Below are 22,133 nucleotides of genomic sequence, written 5' to 3'. Positions count from 1 at the left end.
GTGTTAGGGGAAAAGGTGGGCGTGAGAGGGGGGTTAGTTGCCCTCAATTAACTTACGATTATTAAAAAGAGTATTAGTCCTTTGAATTTTATGTTGTATGAACCGATCTTTAAGTTTCTATGACGAAGATTGAAGTAGAAACCTTATATGTCTCTAAGGTATAACTTAAAATCCTTGCCCTGCGGGCGTTGGCGGAGTGTCCTCCTCAAAAATATGTTTTCCATCTGGAAATCAACTACCCTGAACAAAATGGCTATCTCAAAATTTTATTGGATGTCTTTGGGGGAATGATGGGGGGGCTAGTTGCCCTCCAGTCACTTTCGACTATTAAAAAGGGCACTAGCCCTTTGAATTTCCAGTCGAATGAGCTTTTATTGAAGTTTCTACGACAACGCCTTCTTTAAAAACCTTATATATCCCCAAAGCATAACTTAAAACCCTTGCCCTGAGGGTTTTGGGGGAGTGTCCTCCTCAAAAACATATTTTCTATCTGGAAATCAATTACGTTGAACAAAATAGCTATCTCAAAATTTTTATTTGAGGTGTTTGGGGGAATGAAGGGCGTGGGGGGGGGGGGGCTAGTTGCCCTCCTATCACTGTCGACTATTAAAAAAGATACTAGCCCTTTGAATTTCCAATCGAATGAGCTTGTTTTGAAGTTTCTCCGACAAAACCTTCTATAATAACCTTATGTGCCCCCAGGGTATAACTTAAAACCCTTGCCCTGATGGTTGTGGGGGAGTGTCCTCTTCAAAACCATATTTTCTATCTGGAAATCAAGTACGCTGAACAAAATGGCTATCTCAAAATTTTGATTGGATGTGTGTGGTGGAATAATGGGCGTGGGGGGGGGCTAGTTGCCCTCAAATCACTTTCGACTATTAAAGAGGGTACTAGCCCTTTGAATTTCCAATCGAATCAGCCTGTTTTGAATTTTATACGACAACCCCTTCTATAAAAAACCTTATATGTCCCCAGGCCATAACTTAAAACCCTTGCCCTGAGGGTTGTGGGGGAGTGTCCTCCTCAAAAACATATTTTCTATCTGGAAATCAACTACGCTGAACAAAATGGCTATCTCACAATTTTGATTAGATGTATTTGGGGGAATGATGGGCGTGGGGGGGGTTAGTTGCCCTCCAATCACTTTCGACTATTAAAAGGGTACTAGCCCTTCGAATTTCCAATTAAATGAGCCTGTTTTGAAGTTTCTACGACAACGCTTTCAATAATAACCTCATATGCCCCCAGGGTATAACTTAAAACCCTTGTCCTGAGGGTTCTGGGGGGCGTCCTCCTCAAAAAAATATTTTCTATTTTGAAATCAACTGCTCTGAACGTAATAGTTATCTAAAAATTTTGATTGGATGTGTAGGGGGGAATGATGGGCAAGGGGAGGCTAAGTGCCCTCCAATCACTTTCGAAAATCAAAAAGGGCACTAGCGACTCCAATTTCAAATCGAATGAGCACTTTTCGAAGTTTCTACGACAACTCCTTCGATACGAAGTGCCCGGGTATAAAGATTGAAAAACAACACATTGTGCCCACATCGTTCTTTACTTAGGCAGCGCTCGCGCGCTGCCTATGATTATATGGCTGGTTTAAAAAAAATACAAAAGGGAGTGTGAAGGGAGGTGAGAGACTTTTAGAAAAATAGGACAGTTTGGTTGCTATCACTATTTACTAGGTGGAGTGTCCTATGAAAGTGTACTATCAATGAGTAGAGAAAGTAAATTTGTAAATTTAAGCTGTGATTTGAGACAGACTGATGAAACCATTAATGTTTGCGGTCAACATTGATCGTGCCGGTTGCGCGCCACCGACATCTTACCAGTGGTGCGCCGCCACTGCTGTTTTTGGCCCCACCGCCATCGGTCTTTTCTCATCGGCGCGGCACCGGGGTCTAATTAAACCTTTCCTTTTTACACCGCAGCCAGGCTGTTGGACTGAAACTCTCCGGCAATATTGGCATTATCAGAACACTGAAGCACACTTTTATGCAAAAAAAAATCTTTCGTCTACTTTACAACAGAGTTCAAATCTCCAATATTGTGCGCCAATTCGGCAGTCAATGTTCAAATCGCTCCTGAAGAGACTTGATGTAATCCATAAGCATGCACTGAAAATAATTGGAAGTATAGATGACTATCTCTCCCTTGGCTCACTATACCGTTTGTTATGCTCAGTCTATATTTTTAGTTTCTTTTTAGGTTAACTTCTGAAAACATGATCAAAATATCCGATTTTGCTTTTGCCATTCAGGCTATACAAACACTAACAGTGCGCTCGGTTTTTTTTTACCAGATGTGACTATTTAGTTTTTTTTTAAATAAACCCGATTGAAATTCTGCCTATTGCCGATTTGTTACGCCTCCTTATCACAATCAATTTGACGCTTGATCGCTCCTGTTAAATTTAAATTTTAGGCTATAAATTTGTTACATTGATACTTTTAAATTTGTAAAGAAAAACACATTTTATCCCCTTCTCTTTGATACTTAAGGTCACAACACCACATTCAAGACTACTAAGCAGAGAAATTTGCAGTCTTCTGTTGTTTACTGTTACATTTGACAATGTAAGTTTAGTTATTGAATGCAAGTTATCTCATTTCTATTCTTTTTTCCCAGCAACAGTCACTTGCTACTGTGGTAAAAAAAACTCAATATGCCAAAATAATCAACGAATCCAGCCTATGTAGTACCACCATCACGCATAGCTTCAACGCACAATAAATACACAATCTGACTCATTTTCTGTAGCATTATAGGATGGGTTACTTGGACGTTTGTATATTGTGTATATATAAATACTTTTTGTCTGTGGATTAAGACGCATCGGATTATTTTAAATCCCTGTGAATCTAAGCGTAGCATAAAACTAAAGGCAGCCAGGGTTGCCACCGGTGACACTTTAGTGTCACTTTTGACACTTTTTTTTTAAATGGCACTTTTCGGGTCACCTGACACTATTAGGACACTTTTTAGCAAAAGTGGCACATTTTTTGGTAAGTAGCACTATTTTACAAAAAAAGAATTTTTTCAGACAAAAAACTGGAAGGAAAACTTTCAATGTAGATATGCATCGATATCCCTTTTCTGTCAGTTAAGATTCTTATCTTAACTCCACGCGCGGCAATTATTGGATGCAAGACCAGGGTTGCCACCCTGGCCTGGAAGAATTTACTAAATCTGAGAGGAAAAGCTTACTAAATCGAATCTGTTTTTACTAAATGCTCAAAAAAAATTTGTGCGGCTACCGCGGCACGCGCACCATCAAGCATCGATTTTTACTATAGGAGGATAATCAATAGGATTTCCTTAATCTCTTTTCCTTTTTTCTTCTTTTTTTTGTCTTTTCCTCTTTTCTTTCGTGCTTATAGTAGGATTGAAAATTCTGGAAACCTGTAAGTTCGAAAACCCTTTTTTTTATTTGGATGTACTACTGGATAGGCTTCATATTCCAGATGCGGCGTATCCAAGACATCAAACAAAAGTCTGGAACGTTAAATTCTGTAAATCCTGCTGGTGAAGCCCAGCTGTAAATTTATCAATTGTCTTCAGGTCACAAAATACAAATATATTGAGTAACGGTAAAACATTCACTAAAAAAAAACTGATACAACTCTTATTCATAAATCAACTCAGACAATGAAAAGCTTAGAATATCATAGGTTTTTGAAACTGGCAGCTATTTAAATACGTCCCAAAGTTTCCGTTTTTAGGTTTTAAATCTAAACCCTTCAAATTTGCATTTTAAGAGGAAATTTGTCACTTTTAAAACACTAATTGGGCTGATCTTTAAATTAGGGATAAGCAGCTTACAATGATTTCTGGTAAATTTTAAAGCAATTAATTTAGGATTTTTTTTTTACTGATTTTTTCTGGCTTCTCTCGTTTACATTCAAGGGAATCAAAAACCAACAAAATCTCTGTCACTTCAAAATGGAAATCAAGTAGTCGGCTCCCGGTTTAGTTGTAAAAATATGTAAATTAAAAAGTGCACCTCAAATTGGACTAGGGCTGCCAAGAAAAAGAAAACTTATATAACATACAATAATTAGTTTTTAAAAAAAATAACATTGTGTCAATATTCTTCAGGTCAGGCAAATCATACAAATTAAAAAGTAAGAAGAAAAATATGTATTCTCATAATAAAAAAAAAGTCACACTTAAAAGGCTTTAGTCGTCCTCGGCCTCATCCGAATTTAAAGTATCCATTAGTGTCGAATTCTGACTGAAGGGGTCTACTCGTTTCCATTTCTTGATAGCCCAAGTCAAATCGCTGTGGATCATTCAGTAATGTACTCCACTTGACAACCTGAGAACAAGTTGTTTCGTTTTCATCAAAGACGAAATATTCGAGACATTTAGCCTATTCTGGTTTTTAGTTTTGATGACTGACAAAGTCAAGAACTGTCTCTCTGCTCCAGCACTTGAATGGGGCAAGCTGCACAGAGTCAGAAAGAATTTGGGCAAGTATGGAAAAAGTTGTTTCCAGCAGCGTCTTTAAAAAGGGACAAGGCTAACTAACAAACGTGACCTGTTATGAGAGTCTGGGAAAATTTTCTGAAAACAAATTAAGCCGGCATGCCAGTCCTGGTTTTAAATAGTTTGCCTTTCAAAGCGAGTATCAAGAAGAAGCCGAGAGAAAAGTAGAGATTTTTAAGCGCCAAGGTTGACGTGAAATCGCAAAAATGAGAGTAATAGTAGGCATAATATCTAACGTAATTGAAATCAGATTTTTTAATGAATGGACCCTAATTTTTTCTTCCTGAATTCATGGAAAATAACGAAAGTTTTGTTAACTACAAATCATGACTTAACTAGATTTCGGGAAATTGAATAGATCCTCTAAGTTTACCAGATTGTTTTTGCTAGATCTAGTAAAATCCTACTGACGGTGGCAACCCTGTGCAATAATCTTTCTGTGCGGTGAAAAACTTAAACGTGTTTGTATCTATCTCTGTGTGAGAAATTTTTATATTCTTATTCTTATCACTGATGAGCGAAGATCACCCAGTGATCTTCGGTACGAAATACTTAGCAATAGAGAGGACAGAGACAGACAATTAATTAAAATGTGGTGGAGAAGCCTTCAATTTTTTTCAGTTGTTTAGTTCAACTATTTTGTTTTGTTGCAATCATTTGTATGCTCATAGACGATAAGTCAGTCAAGCGGTTTGACATTTTGAATTAAATTTTTATATTTTATTAGTTAAGGGTTAACTTCAATTCAAAGAAGAAAAGAGCAAGAAAAGCTTAGAGTGTATTTTCGCGCCACTATGTTAACAGCTGTTACTATATTAACCTGTCACTGGGCCAGTGAGTGCTTAGCTTTACGCGTCTTTTCAATGATTTATGTGACTGGAGCTCTTGAAGCCCAGTGACTGAAAATCTCACTGGTGACATCACACAAAGACTCAGCAACGCAAAAACATCCACTAAGCTCACTGGTGTCCCACAAGAATGTCTAGTGACCTCTTCAGTGACTGGGCCATTGACGCAAAATTACCAGTGACTGGGCCAGTGATGCACTCTAACATTTCCGTTCATATTTTTCATATTTTTTCTTTGATCTTTTGGGAATGGACAAATGAAAAGTCATATATAACCATCATATTGAAAAAAAAAATGATACCAAAACTTCCATTATCTTAAATCCTATGCAATCATTAGCAAAATCACAATCTAATTTCACTTTTTTTTTCTTTCTTAAATTTATGTTGCATCATTACATAAATTGAATTTGGACGCACTTCCTTATTTTTGTTGTTTCATTCCCACTAATTTCTGATTGTAAATGTGCTTTCACGCTGATACTCTAAATGCTCGTGTTTTATCATAAAGGTGCTTTCATATTGATACTTAAAATTCTTGTTAACGGTTCCTATGCCTTTGTCCCTGGAGACATCTTATAGAAAAATTTACTGGGAGTGGCGAGAGTTGTCGTGAAACATATTCTATTCAGGTTGTGATAAACAGATTAGATCATATAGCTGTCTCATTGTTTTTCCACTAGTTGTTGCCAAATAAATTATTTGAAAAACTTAGTGTCTGAAGCACTATAAGTTGTGTTTATCATAGGGTCATCAATAGCTACGATCTATGTTCGTGGCATTCTCTTCAGCATTTTCGGAGAAAAGAAAAGTTTCAAGCACCTGAATGCACATTTAATAATCCAGATAATCCATTTTATGGAAAAACTGGATGAAAAACTTTCAATGTAGACGAGTATTGCTGTCCTTTTTTTCTGTTTCTCAAAAGAAAAAAAACTGAAGGTTTTTTCTCTTTTCTTTTTCCGTTCATTTTTCACACTATCAACAAAGCCTTCTCAGAAAAAAAGAGAAGAAAGTACTCTGTGGAACGAGTTCCTATTTTAAACACTAAGCACCATTTTCATTTTAGCAGGTTTTACGAGGGGGCTGAAAGGTTGACAAGAGTGGAAGTGCTGCACAAAGCCGGAAATCAGGACCGACAAAGTAAAATCAAAATTTATTTTTTATAGTTGATAGAGGGCATTAAAACCGAAATTTCATGGATGTGGGAAACCACGCGGGGGGGGGGGGTCCCAAGTGGATTGGCCAATATTTTCAATTTGAAAAGCTTGTCGATATGTGCGCGAGCGTCGCGAGCGGCAAATTTTTGGAAAATGACACTTTATACAAAATTGACGCTATTTTGCTAACCAAAGTGGCACCAAAACAATCGGCTGAGTGGCAACCCTGAAGGCAGCGTTTATAAAGTAAATTAACATGGAGCTGTCTCAAGATTCAAAGAAAGAGCCTGCAAAATCTGCAAGTGAATATGCAGAGAAAGTTCGACAGTTTATGGTAGAATCTTATATTTGGCAGAATACAGTCTATGCAGCTGCTTCAAGGAAGCTTTTTGGCAATCAGACGCCAAACCCACTATTATTTGCTCAAAGTTATCCATCAACAACCCAACCAGAGCAAGAGGGGAATGTTGGTAAATAGCTTAAATATTGACAATAAAAGTTAAAAAATGGCTTTTTGACAACTTAGACATATTCTAGGGTTAAATTCTACTTTAGGTACTTTTGGCTATCATGAAAAGGGGTTAGGTTAGGAAAATGAAACTTTCAGGGCTGGGTCTACAGACTAAAGTATTGGTAAGTTTTTTGCAGTTCATAGGGCCATTCGTTTACTCATCTATGTGCTAAGATCTAACATCTTTTGACAAAGAATGCCTAAAAGTGAAATCTTAGCACTAAGATCTTACATCTTATGGCATTCTTTTGCTAACATCTTTCATTATTTGGCTCTGATCAGTGATCTAAGAACAATGATGAGTTAGAAGAACAGAAATTTTTGCAGAACAATGTGAGATCTTAGTGCAAAAGAACAGGCCTCATATTATTGACTTTCAAATAGGCCTAAAGTAAACATACCACTCAATACCTTTTTTTAGGCTATGCTCTTTCCAAATATAATAATCATTTTTGTCACAAATGGATTTTACCCCTACCCCTGTATATACCAATTCAGGGTATATATTTGCACATTAGGGGTGGGATGGGGATAAAGTTTATTTCTGATGCAAATGAGAGGTAAGTTTAAGTTTTACCCCCACCCTAATGTGCAAATATATACACTGAATAGGTATAGGCCTATATAGGGGTGGGGAGTAAAACTCATTTGTGACAAAAATGATTACTATATTCATAAAGGGCATCTAGTGGTATGTTCATTTTATTTATAAGTCAATAATATGAACTGTAAGAAAATTACTGAAATATCTCCTAGGAAGGTATTTTAAAGTAGCCTACCTATCTCCACTCCTTCTCCCTCAAGAGGATTCTAAAATATGTCTACATGACAGGTTTATACCTATTGAAATTTTGACAAAACAACATTTTACCTTAATTTTCAATAATCAATTTCTTTTTCTCAGGCTTTAGTTCTGAAAATGCAATTCCTTTTTATTTCAAATTTAGGAAGTTTATTTGCATATCTTAAAAACCTTGTAAATTGGGATTAAGCAAATTTGTTAAGCTGAAAATAATTTTTTTGTGCTTTATTTAAGCAGAAGATCTATTTTGTAAGGTTTCACCTTTATAACACAGAGATTTTTAAAGGTCATCAAAGGTGAGGACCCTCAAAAAGGAGAAGGAGTGAAGGTAGGTACTTCAAAATACCTTCCTGGGACATACTTTAGCCTGTAGACACATCCCTGAAAGTTTCATTTTCCTAACTTAACCCCTTTTCAAGATAGCTAAAAGTTGCTAATGTAATATTTCAATTCTAGTGCCCAGTGAATAGAATTTCCAGCATTGATGAAGTTGTTGTGATGCTCCTTTGCATTCCCTCTTTTTTAAGGGATAGGCCTATCAGATGTTATAGGCTAAAAATAGATAGTAGGTAGACTAATCTTAGTGCAAGATTCCTTGTTAAAATTCTAGTTTAGGTGTTTTTTGCTATCTTAGAAAGGGGTTAGGATAGGAAAAATGAAACTTTCAGAGATTAATCCAGGCCCAAAAACATAGGCTACTCTGGGAGGGTATTGCCAAGCTTCCATGTTAACCCTCTTGTAATTTTAAGTCTTAGAAATTTGCCTGCTCGAAAGGTCTATTCCTATTGAAATTTTGACAAAACAATATATTACCTTAATTTTCAGTTATCAGTTTCTTTTTCTCTGGTTTTAGTTCTGAAATGCAATTCCTCTTGTCTGAGTAGAATTTTAAGTCATATCAATGCATTTTTTCTTAATTTTGGAAATGTGTTTATAGATCTTTGAAACCTCATAAATTGGGACTGAGCAAAATTGTGAAGCTGAAAACAGTTTTTTGTACTTCATCTAAGCTGAAGATCTAGATAATTTTAAAGGTCACCCTGCCTTTACATGACAATAAATAAAAGTTCAAATAGGGATAAATCCTTTTAATAGACAGTAATAAATTTCATTAAAAATTACTACTGATTACAGTCACTCCATATGTGATCAAAATATCTTGTATTTTTTTGACAAATTTATTACTCTCTGTTAAAAGGATTTATCTCTATTTGAACTTTTATTTGTAGCATAAGATCTGTTTTGCAAGGATTCACTTTCATAACACAAAGATTTTTAAAGGTCATCAAATGTCACTCCTCAAGAGGGAGAAGGAGTGGAGGTAGGTACTTTAAAATACCTTTCCTGGATATAGCCTACTTTAGTCTGTAGAACCATCCCTGAAGGTTTTATTTTCCTAACCTACCCCCTTACCAAGATAGTGAAAAGTGGCTAAACTAGAACTTTACCAAACTAGTATAGCCATAAGAATAACAATAGCTTAGGGTAATATCCTAGTACTTGGAGAATGCCTAATCTTGGTTGTCAAACACTTTGATTAAAATAGACTATAGCCTTGCCTGTATGCCTAGTAAATATTTTGGGGTTGGCCTATTTTGAAGGAAATATACTACACAAATAAAAGTAGTGGCATTGTATTTATTATTTAATGCTTCTTCCAAATATCATGGTTACTTTGCAAATATTTAGTGGTTCCAACCTTGATAGGCCTAAGGAATCACTGTAAAATTATGGAGCCTACCCTATTTTAAAAAAATTCTAGAATAGGCCTACTTACTTGTATCATTCTTAAACGTGCTTTGCTTCAGTCTACCCCTCCTTCCTAAATTATATATAGAGTAAAACCCCCTCCCCCAGTACATGAACAGTGCCTTATCTTAGACAAATATCTTGTGTAAGTTTTTAGAATATCATCTCTCCAAAAGGAGACATGCTAGGGCAAAAGAGAGGCATTTTTACATTGCTATTTGTAGGCTCTTTTTAATGGTTAAAGTCATGTTTATGGCAATTCATTCCCATCTTCCCTCATATATAGCCCTAGGCTATATATAAAGCTGAAATAAAAATAGTGCTATTAGAATTAGATTCCTTGTTCTGTGCTCCTTTTCTACAGAACAGAGCTCCTTTCAACACTTTTGTGCATTATGATGGACAATGCAAATTTATTATGATTTTAGGTTTTTTAAATTTATAGACGGGCCAAACATAGTAGTAGGGTTATTGAGGTTTCTCAGTCTTTAGATTTAGTTGTATCAAAAAGCTTCATTTCATTACCATATGTACCTGGTTTGGGGGAGAAACTTTCACGGGTTTTACGTAAATTTGGTATTGATACATGTTTCCAATCGCTGAGGCCAATGGGTAGTTTTTTTAGTTCTGGTAAGGATTTAAATCGGGGAAATTTAGTAAGTGGGGTGTATAAAATTACTTGTTCTTTTTGGAAGTTCTATATTGGTAGGACTCACCAACAATTTGTTGAAAGGTTTATTGAACACCGTAATTCAATAGAAAAAACCCTACAATTAAGCAAGCCTCCAGAAACTTTCGTTTCAGCTTTAGCAGAGCATATTTGGCTTCAACCAGACCATTTTGTAAAATTTGATGAAGCCTTGGCTATTTCTAATGATAAGGGGTACACCCAATGGGCCAGGGAAGCCATAGAAATTAAAAAACATATGTTTGCTAACCTTTCCATAAATAGGGACACGGGTAATTTAAATATTGACCCAATTTATGATAACCTTCTAAAGAGTGAATCAATTGTCAATAAGGGAGTAAAGATTTTAAATAATCACCAGGGGACTATTTTACCTGTTAGACCAAAACGATTTGCTTCAGTAATAGCTAACAAAAGGATTATTTCGCAACTGAATAATTAAAGTAATTTACAGTTTTTTTATTTTTCCTCAGTTACTCTGGTGTCCTCACTGAAGTAACTCTATTTTAGCATCTTTTCCCTACGTGGATTAGTGTGCGCAGATTGTACATTTTTGTTGTTTTTTTTTTTTTGGGGTTGGGTTTATTTGGGTTTTTGTTTTTCTTGTTTTTTTTTTTTTTTTCTTTAGTTCTTAATACGCCTTTTTTTTATAAAGGCGAAATATACGCGTTTTTTTGTTTCTGTTGTTTTCCTTTTCTCTCCACTGGCCACAGTCTTGTTTGTTTGTTTTTTTTAGAGATTTTTATCTTTGTTGGTTTTTTGTCATGGCTGGCCAGTTCGGCTTAAGATCTTTCATTAGTAAATTTTACGGGCAACAATTAGCCGCTTCTGTCAATTATTATTTTTCTTTAGTTAAAAAAAATGCAAATCTATTAAATCAACAAATGTTCTTAAAAAATTGCAAGAAGGAATCAGTGATTCCGAAATCTTTTAAAATATGTACCCATTTTGGAACTGAAAATGAAACAAAATTAAAAAATAAATTAATCCTAATAGCTTTAAATCACGTAATTTATGAACAAAAACAGAGACGTTTTCAACTGTCTAATGACTTAAATTATTTTTAAAAATTTTTAATAAATAAACATACATCTGACTTTTTTAAAAGAAATAAGGAAATTGCCAATATATATTTTCGCCATGATTTTCATTTTTACAAGGTTCGTTTGGTTGACAAGTTTAATAAACTTTTGATTGAGAATTTCCAAGATTCAGATGTTTTTTATCCTCGTCATTGTCTGGGTCCAGCAATTAAGAATTTGTCTTCTAAGCCTCTTAATATTCAACAGGAAGCCGTTTTGTTGAAAGGTTCAAAGTTCTGTTTTCCAACACCAGTCTCCTATTCAAAAATAATTTCAAAGGTGGAGTCAGGAATTATGGCTTCTATAGATAAAGTTGATACTCCTCAAGAACTCAGAGCTGAGATCGTAAGAAAACTAAACACCTTTAATATGAACTTAATTGGTAAAGACATTTCACAAAAAAATGACATTAAAATCCTTTATGATTTGAAAAAGGATAAATTCATTACTATCACCAGAGCCGATAAGGGAAACACGATCGTAATTATGAACACTGAAGATTATAATAATCAAATGAAATCCATTATTTTGGACACTATTACATACAAAAAACTTGATTTTGATCCTACAGATAAATATGTAAAATCAACAAGAAAGGAATTAGAGTTAATGAAAAATAATTTTCACATTACCCCACAGTTTTAGAACAAATATGATCATAGGGGTTGTTCGGCACCCAAGATCTATGGTCTACCTAAGATTCATAAGACTGGATCCCCCCTCCGCCCCATTGTGTCAACTTGTCTGTCACCTGTTTCAAAATTAGGAAAATGGTTGTCGGTAGCTTTACGTCCACTTTTGGTAACACAAAAATCATATTTAAAAAATTCGACTGATCTTACTAATAAATTGCGCAATTTCACGTGGGAGGAGAGTTCAATTCTTTGCAGTTTTGATGTTGTGTCCATGTATTCAAATTGTGATTTAAAAAGGTGCGAGGATATTTTAAAAAGTAAATTAGATAAACACTTTGATTTAATACAGGATGTGACGTTAGCCAGTTTGGATATTAATGTCATTATGAAACTAATTATGCTGGTAAATGAATTTTCTTTTTATTTTGGTTTTCGAGGGGAGTTTTATAGACAAATTTTTGGTTTACCTATGGGGGCTTCTCTTTCTCCTTTATTGGCAAATCTATTCATAGATGCCATTGAAACCTCCGCTATAAATAGTTTTAGAATCTCCCCTTGCTTCTGGGGTAGGTTCATGGATGATGTGGTCTGCGTTTGGAAACATGGGTTGGACTCCTTAGACCTTTTTTGTAAGCATTTAAATAGTTTTGATAATAATATTAAATTTACAGTTGAATTTGAGGATAATAATAAATTACCTTTTCTGGATATTTTATTAATTAAAAGGGATTTCCATTTACTTTTCTCGATTTACAGAAAACCTACGCACAATGATAGGTATTTAAATTTTCATTCTTGCCACCCTATGTCGGTGAAAAGGGGGTTGTAATTTCACTAGTGGATAGAGCCTTTAAAATCTGTTCCCAGGAATTTCTGGATTCAGAATTGTTATACTTGAGGGATATTTTATTTTGTAATAGTTATCCAATTAAGTTCATTGATAAAATAATTGAAAATAGACGGGCTAAACATAGTAGTAGGGTTATTGAGGTTTCTCAGTCTTTAGATTTAGTTTTATCAAAAAGCTTCATTTCATTACCATATGTACCTGGTTTGGGGGAGAAACTTTCACGGGTTTTACGTAAATTTGGTATTGATACATGTTTCCAATCGCTGAGGCCAATGGGTAGTTTTTTTAGTTCTGGTAAGGATTTAACTCGGGGAAATTTAGTAAGTGGGGTGTATAAAATTCCGTGTTCTTGTGGGAAGTTCTATATTGGTAGGACTCACCAACAATTTGTTGAAAGGTTTATTGAACACAGTAATTCAATAGAAAAAACCCTACAATTAAGCAAGCCTCCAGAAACTTTCGTTTCAGCTTTAGCAGAGCATATTTGGCTTCAACCAGACCATTTTGTAAAATTTGATGAAGCCTTGGCTATTTCTAATGATAAGGGGTACACCCAATGGGCCAGGGAAGCCATAGAAATTAAAAAACATATGTTTGCTAACCTTTCCATAAATAGGGACACGGGTAATTTAAATATTGACCCAATTTATGATAAACTTCTAAAGAGTGAATCAATTGTCAATAAGGGAGTAAAGATTTTAAATAATCACCAGGGGACTATTTTACCTGTTAGACCAAAACGATTTGCTTCAGTAATAGCTAACAAAAGGATTATTTCGCAACTGAATAATTAAAGTAATTTACAGTTTTTTTATTTTTCCTCAGTTACTCTGGTGTCCTCACTGAAGTAACTCTATTTTAGCATCTTTTCCCTACGTGGATTCGTTTGCGCCGATTGTACATTTTTGTTGTTTTGTTTTTTTTTGGTGGTGGGTTTTTTGGTTTTTAGTTTTATCTTGTTTTTTTTTTTTTTTTTCTTTCGTGCTGAAGACGCCTTGTTTGTATACAGGCGAAATATCCGCGTTGTTTTGTTTCTGTTGTTTTCCTTTTCTCTCCACTGGCCACAGTCTCGTTTGTTTTGTTTTTTTTAGAGATTTTTCTATTTGTTGGTTTTTTGTCATGGCTGGCCGGTTCGGCTTAAGATATTTAATTCGTCAATTTTACGGGCAACAATTAGCCTTTTCTGTCAATTATTATTTGTATTTATTTAAAAAACATGCAAATCTTTTAAATCAACAAATTTTCTTAAAAAATTACAAGAAGGAATCAGTGATTCCGAAATCTTTTAAAATATGTAACCATTTTGTAACTGAAAATGAAACAAAAATAAAAAATAAATTAAGCCTAATAGCTTTAAATTACGTAATTTATGAACAAAAACAGAGACGTTTTAAAATGTCTAAGGACTTAAATTCTGTTGGAAATTTTTTAAGAAATAAACTTACATCTGATATTTTTATAAGAATTAATGAAATGGCCATGATATATTTTAGCCATGATTTTAATTTGTCCAAGGTTCGTTTGGTTGACAAGTTTAATAAACTTTTGTTTGAAAATTTCCAAGATTTAGATGTTTTTTATCCTCGTCATTGTCTGGGTCCAGCAATTAAGAATTTGTCTTCTAAGCCTCTTAATATTCAACAGGAAGCCGTTTTGTTGAAAGGTTCAAAGTTCTGTTTTCCAACACCAGTCTCCTATTCAAAAATAATTTCAAAGGTGGAATCAGGAATTATGGCTTCTATAGATAAGGTTGATACTCCTCAAGAACTCAGAGCTGAGATCGTAAGAAAACTAAACACCTTTAATATGAACTTCATTGGTAAAGACATTTCACAAAAAAATGACATTAAAATCCTTTCTGATTTGAAAAAGGATAAATTCTTTACTATCACCAGAGCCGATAAGGGAAACACGATCGTAATTATGAACACTGAAGATTATAATAATCAAATGAAATCCATTATTTTGGACACTATTACATACAAAAAACTTGATTTTGATCCTACAGATAAATATGTAAAATCAACAAGAAAGGAATTAGAGTCAATGAAAAATAATTTTCATATCCATCCACAGTTTTATAACAAATATTATCCTAGGGGTTGTTCGGCACCCAAGATCTATGGTCTACCTAAGATTCATAAGACTGGATCCCCCTCCGCCCCATTGTGTCAACTTGTCTGTCACCTGTTTCAAAATTAGGAAAATGGTTGTCGGTAGCTTTACGTCCACTTTTGGGAACACAAAAATCATATTTAAAAAATTCGACTGATCTTAATAATAAATTGCGCAAGTTCACGTTGGAGGAGAGTTCAATTCTTTGCAGTTTTGATGTTTTGTCCATGTATTCAAATTGTGATTTAAAAAGGTGCGAGGATATTTTAAAAAGTAAATTAGAAAAACACTTTGATTTAATACAGGATGTGACGTTAGCCAGTTTGGATATTGATGTCATTATGAAACTTATTATGCTGGTAAATGAATTTTCTTTTGATTTTGGTTTTCGAGGGGAGTTTTATAGACAAATTTTTGGGTTACCTATGGGGGCTTCTCTTTCTCCTTTATTGGCAAATCTATTCATAGATGCCATTGAAACCTCCGGTATAAACAGTTTTAGAATCTCCCCATGCTTCTGGGGTAGGTTCATGGATGATGTGGTCTGCGTTTGGAAACATGGGTTGGACTCCTTAGACCTTTTTTGTAAGCATTTAAATAGTTTTGATAATAATATTAAATTTACAGTTGAATTTGAGGATAATAATAAATTACCTTTTCTGGATATTTTATTAATTAAAAGGGATTTCCATTTACTTTTCTTGATTTACAGAAAACCTACGCACAATGATAGGTATTTAAATTTTCATTCTTGCCACCCTCTGTCGGTGAAAAGGGGGGTTGTAATTTCACTAGTGGATAGAGCCTTTAAAATCTGTTCCCAGGAATTTCTGGATTCAGAATTGTTATACTTGAGGGATATTTTATTTTGTAATAGTTATCCAATTAAGTTCATTGATAAAATAATTGAAAATAGACGGACCAAACATAGTAGTAGGGTTATTGAGGTTTCTCAGTCTTTAGATTTAGTTGTATCAAAAAGCTTCATTTCACTACCATATGTACCTGGTTTGGGGGAGAAACTTTCACGGGTTTTACGTAAATTTGGTATTGATACATGTTTCCAATCGCTGAGGCCAATGAGTAGTTTTTTTAGTTCTGGTAAGGATTTAACTCGGGGAAATTTAGTAAGTGGGGTGTATAAAAGTCCGTGTTCTTGTGGGAAGTTCTATATTGGTAGGACTCACCAACAATTTGTTGAAAGGTTTATTGAACACCGAAATTCAATAGAAAAAAACCCTACAATTAAGCAAGCCTCCAGAAACTTTCGTTTCAGCTTTAGCAGAGCATATTTGGCTTCAACCAGACCATTTTGTAAAATTTGATGAAGCCTTGGCTATTTCTAATGATAAGGGGTACACCCAATGGGCCAGGGAAGCCATAGAAATTAAAAAACATATGTTTGCTAACCTTTCCATAAATAGGGACACGGGTAATTTAAATATTGACCCAATTTATGATAACCTTCTAAAGAGTGAATCAATTGTCAATAAGGGAGTAAAGATTTTAAATAATCACCAGGGGACTATTTTACCTGTTAGACCAAAACGATTTGCTTCAGTAATAGCTAACAAAAGGATTATTTCGCAACTGAATAATTAAAGTAATTTACAGTTTTTTTATTTTTCCTCAGTTACTCTGGTGTCCTCACTGAAGTAACTCTATATTAGCATCCTTTCCCTACGTGGATTAGTTTGCGCCGATTGTACATTTTTGTTTTTTTTTTTTTTGGTGGTGGTTTTATTGGTTTTTAGTTTTATCTTGTTTTTTTTTGTGTGTATTTCGTGCTGAAGACGCCTTGTTTGTATAAAGGTGAAATATCCGCGTTGTTTTGTTTCTGTTGTTTTCCTTTTTTCTCTCAACTGGCCACAGTCTCGTTTGTTTGTTTTTTTTAGAGATTTTTCTCTTTGTTGGTTTTTTGTCATGGCTGGCCAGTTCGGCTTAAGATCTTTCATTCGTCAATTTTACGGGAAACAATTAGCCGCTTCTGTCAATTATAATTTGTCTTTAGTCAAAAAAAAAACATGCAAATCTATTAAATTAACAAATTTTCTTAAAAAATTGCAAGAAGAAAACAGTGATTCCGAAATCTTTTAAAATATGCAACCATTTTGGAACTAAAAATGAAACAAAATTAAAAAATAAATTAAGCCTAATGGCTTTAAATCACTTAATTTATGAACAAAAACAGAGACGTTTTAAACTGTCTAAGGACTTAAATTCTGTTGAAAATTTTTTAAGAAGTAACCTTCCATCTGATATTTTTATACGAATTAAGGAAATGGCCATTAGATCTCTTCGCCATGATTTTAATTTGTCCAAGGTTCGTTTGGTTGACAAGTTTAATAAACTTTTGTTTGAGAATTTCCAAGATTCAGATATTTTTTATCCTCGTCATTGTCTGGGTCCAGCAATTAAGAATTTGTCTTCTAAGCCACTTAATATTCAACAGGAAGCCATTTTGTTGAAAGGTTCTATGTTCTGTTTTCCAACACCAGTCTCCTATTCAAAAATAATTTCAAAGGTGGAATCAGGAATTATGGATTCTATAGATAAGGTTGATACTCCTCAAGAACTCAGAGCTGAGATCGTAAGAAAACTAAACACCTTTAATATGAACTTCATTGGTAAAGACATTTTACAAAAAAATGACATTAAAATCCTTTCTGATTTGAAAAAGGATAAATTCCTTACTATCACCAGAGCCGATAAGGGAAACACGATCGTAATTATGAACACTGAAGATTATAATAATCAAATGAAATCCATTATTTTGGACACTATTACATACAAAAAAACTTGATTTTGATCCTACAGATAAATATGTAAAATCAACAAGAAAGGAATTAGAGTTAATTAAAAATAATTTTCACATTAACCTACAGTTTTATAACAAATATAATCCTAGGGGTTGTTCGGCACCCAAGATCCATGGTCTACCTAAGATTCATAAGACTGGATCCCCCCTCCGCCCCAGTGTGTCAACTTGTCTGTCACCTGTTTCAAAATTAGGAAAATGCTTGTCGGTAGCTTTACGTCCACTTTTGGGAACACAAAAATCATATTTAAAAAATTCGACTGATCTTACTAATAAATTGCGCAAGTTCACGTTGGAGGAGAGTTCAATTCTTTGCAGTTTTGATGTTGTGTCCATCTATTCAAATTGTGATTTAAAAAGGTGCGAGGATATTTTAAAAAGTAAATTAGAAAAACACTTTGATTTAATACAGGATGTGACGTTAGCCAGTTTGGATATTGATGTCATTATGAAACTAATTATGCTGGTAAATGAATTTTCTTTTTATTTTGGTTTTCGAGGGGAGTTTTATAGACAAATTTTTGGTTTACCTATGGGGGCTTCTCTTTCTCCTTTATTGGCAAATCTATTCATAGATGCCATTGAAACCTCCGCTATAAATAGTTTTAGAATCTCCCCTTGCTTCTGGGGTAGGTTCATGGATGATGTGGTCTGCGTTTGGAAACATGGGTTGGACTCCTTAGACCTTTTTTGTAAGCATTTAAATAGTTTTGATAATAATATTAAATTTACAGTTGAATTTGAGGATAATAATAAATTACCTTTTCTGGATATTTTATTAATTAAAAGGGATTTCCATTTACTTTTCTCGATTTACAGAAAACCTACGCACAATGATAGGTATTTAAATTTTCATTCTTGCCACCCTATGTCGGTGAAAAGGGGGTTGTAATTTCACTAGTGGATAGAGCCTTTAAAATCTGTTCCCAGGAATTTCTGGATTCAGAATTGTTATACTTGAGGGATATTTTATTTTGTAATAGTTATCCAATTAAGTTCATTGATAAAATAATTGAAAATAGACGGGCCAAACAGAGTAGTAGGGTTATTGAGGTTTTTCAGTCTTTAGATTTAGTTGTATCAAAAAGCTTCATTTCATTACCATATGTACCTGGTTTGGGGGAGAAACTTTCACGGGTTTTACGTAAATTTGGTATTGATACATGTTTCCAATCGCTGAGGCCAATGGGTAGTTTTTTTAGTTCTGGTAAGGATTTAACTCGGGGAAATTTAGTAAGTGGGGTGTATAAAATTCCGTGTTCTTGTGGGAAGTTCTATATTGGTAGGACTCACCAACAATTTGTTGAAAGGTTTATTGAACACCGTAATTCAATAGAAAAAACCCTACAATTAAGCAAGCCTCCAGAAACTTTCGTTTCAGCTTTAGCAGAGCATATTTGGCTTCAACCAGACCATTTTGTAAAATTTGATGAAGCCTTGGCTATTTCTAATGATAAGGGGTACACCCAATGGGCCAGGGAAGCCATAGAAATTAAAAAACATATGTTTGCTAACCTTTCCATAAATAGGGACACGGGTAATTTAAATATTGACCCAATTTATGATAACCTTCTAAAGAGTGAATCAATTGTCAATAAGGGAGTAAAGATTTTAAATAATCACCAGGGGACTATTTTACCTGTTAGACCAAAACGATTTGCTTCAGTAATAGCTAACAAAAGGATTATTTCGCAACTGAATAATTAAAGTAATTTACAGTTTTTTTATTTTTCCTCAGTTACTCTGGTGTCCTCACTGAATTAACTCTATTTTAGCATCTTTTCCCTACGTGGTTTTTTTTGCGCCGATTGTACATTTTTGTTGTTTTTTTTTTTTTGGTGGTGGTTTTATTGGTTTTTAGTTTTATCTTGTTTTTTTTGTGTCTTTAGTTCTGAATACGCCTTGTTTGTATAAATGTGAAATATCCGCGTCTTTTTTTTTCTTTTGTTTTCCTTTTCTCTCCACTGGCCACAGTCTCGTGTGTTTTTTTTTTTTATAGATTTTTATGTTTGTTGGTTTTTTGTCATGGCTGGCCGGTTCGGCTTAAGATCTTTCATATATATAAATATATATATATGTATATATATATATATATATATATATATATATATATATATATATATATATATATATATATATATATATATATATATATATATATATATATATATATATATATATATATGTGTGTGTGTGTGTGTGTGTTTAGACATAGACATATTTTATTAAACTTACTCTTTTTAGTGCTAAAAGTACTAATACCAAGGGTTTTTACAAACACAACAAAGTTAAATAACAAATACAACAACAAAAATTAATAAAACCATCTTACTTTTCTTAGGATTTGTTGACCATGTCTGTAAAAAAAGGGGACAAAGGAATGCTAATAGCAAGTTGTATGGTATGTCACTGGGTTGACCTTGTATTGTCTCCGGGTACGGGACGCAATGGGGGCTAGCGGGGGCAGGATTGTCCTATGTTTGCTGCTACAGAGCAGGAAATGGCAAAACTGGCAAATAAGTCTCTGATGGTGGTTAAAAAGCAAATCAAAGCCAAGAACCTTAAGCGCATTGTCATAAATAGTGAAGGCCTGACCCAGCATAATCTTACAAGCCCGAATTTGGATAGCTTCTATATCTTGACACATCCCAGCACTCAACTGTACACTAGGGCCCCACACTGGGCACCCATATTCAATGATGGGTAGGATATAAGTCTTGAAGGCAAGCTTCATGGAATTCACACTGAACCCACATTGCTTCATGGTAATCAGTGACTGCAGTGCTGCATACCCTTTTTGCACAAGGTCACCTACATGGTTGTTGAACTTGCAGTCAACAGAGAAAATTACCCCCAGAATTTTTTCACTGTCAACAGTTTTAAACAAGGTAGGGGGCTCCTGAAAGTCTGATTTAAGAGGGTTGAAACACAACACCTCGCACTTCTGCTCATTGATGGTAAGGCTAGCTTGCTCATATTCATTCTGAGAAACCGTGGGTAGACTAGGATCAAAAAGGAGGATCGCTGATTGGCCTTCTAGTAGGTATTTGAGTAAGAATGACAGATCATCAACAAATTTATATCTGTCCTTGGAAGTATGCAGGATGAAGTTAATCACAGCAGGGAAAATAATTCCAGCTAGTTTAGTGCCCTGAGGGGCACTACAAGTGAATGGGGGAAATGCATAATTTGAATCGCCTTCAGTAAGAGCGAAAACACACTGCTCCTGCTGGGAAAGAAAATCAGTGACTAGACACAGCAAGTCACTTTTGGCACCCATTTCACTTAGGTTATTGAGAGCAATAATGTGTTTGATGAGATCAAAGGCTTTTCTGTAATCAGCAAAGGCCAAGTCTACAAAGCTTTTCCCTTTCTCAAGCCACAATAGAATGTTGTCATACAGATGCACTAAGTACACTGATGTGTTGGAGCCGCTGAGGTATCTGTACTGGAAAGGGTCTATATTTGATTCTATATCACTCATAAGCAGTCTTGCAACAAAGGTCTATGTTACCTTGGCCATGCAGGGAGTCAGCGAGATAGTTGAGACTGGCTGATATTCAAGACTAGGCTAGTTGAGATTGGCTGTCTACAATCTCAGAAAACTTTGTTTTTCAAACATATAAATCTATGCAAAAAATACTCCTGGGGCCTAGTCTTTTTAAATGAAATTATCCTGTTTCACAATACTTGTCTTAGATTAAATCTGTCCAAGATTGAGCTTTTCTATGATTTAAATACATTATTTTAACTTTAAGATCCCATTTCCAAGTAAAGTGAAGCAAAGTGCATATAGGGGTTGTATAAGTAATAATTTTAGAATGTTTTAAAGTATTTTTTATTTTTATTTTTTAATGTTTCCTTATGAGGAGTACAATCACAAAATATTTAATGGTTGCTTTTCTGACAATGCACTCACCTCCCCATACTCTCCCCCCTTGATGGTCCTTATATAGCCTCAGGAACATGCAAAAAACTAAAAGATGAAGTTTCTACTTTATAATATGTAGCATGTTTATATTAATCAGGCTATCATGTTTCCTTCCAGTGTTATCTACTTTTTAAAATTATTCCAAATAATATTTACATCCTATTCTATTTGTTTTTGTTGTTTGGGGTTTGACATGTTTGATCAAAGGTCAAATGTGTTTGTATAACTTGATTATTCTGTGCCTTATTTAGACACTAACCTGCTTGGGTGTCACTTCAGTCAATATCCACTGTCAATTAACACTTGAGTTTGAATAAGTATCACTTATCTTGCTATTGGTAGGGGGGTTTTTTCACCTGCAGCAATTGCCTATGTTGAAAAACAAGAATAAAAATAATACATTTACAGTTTATCACACTGCAACTATAATACATATACAATACATAGTATGTA

At 34.4% G+C, this 22,133-nt stretch overlaps 1 protein-coding gene across 1 annotated transcript in view; it reads left to right on the top strand.

Annotated features, from left to right (window-relative positions):
- Window positions 1–6,753: 6,753 nt before the first annotated feature.
- Window positions 6,754–22,133, top strand: part of LOC148940989 (protein FAM8A1) — a 53,841-nt gene continuing 38,461 nt past the window's right edge. Inside the window, exon 1 of the mRNA XM_089105217.1 lies at window positions 6,754–6,969. Coding sequence (XP_088961343.1) covers window positions 6,756–6,969 — 214 coding nt within the window. The 5' untranslated portion in view covers window positions 6,754–6,755. The remainder of the gene's footprint in view (window positions 6,970–22,133) is intronic.

The sequence above is a fragment of the Artemia sp. Qi Xiang Cuo genome, chromosome 19 (assembly GCF_049724085.1).
Source record: "Artemia sp. Qi Xiang Cuo chromosome 19, ASM4972408v1, whole genome shotgun sequence".
NCBI lineage: Eukaryota > Metazoa > Arthropoda > Branchiopoda > Anostraca > Artemiidae > Artemia > Artemia sp. Qi Xiang Cuo.
This window is presented reverse-complemented; position numbering and strand designations above follow the sequence as displayed.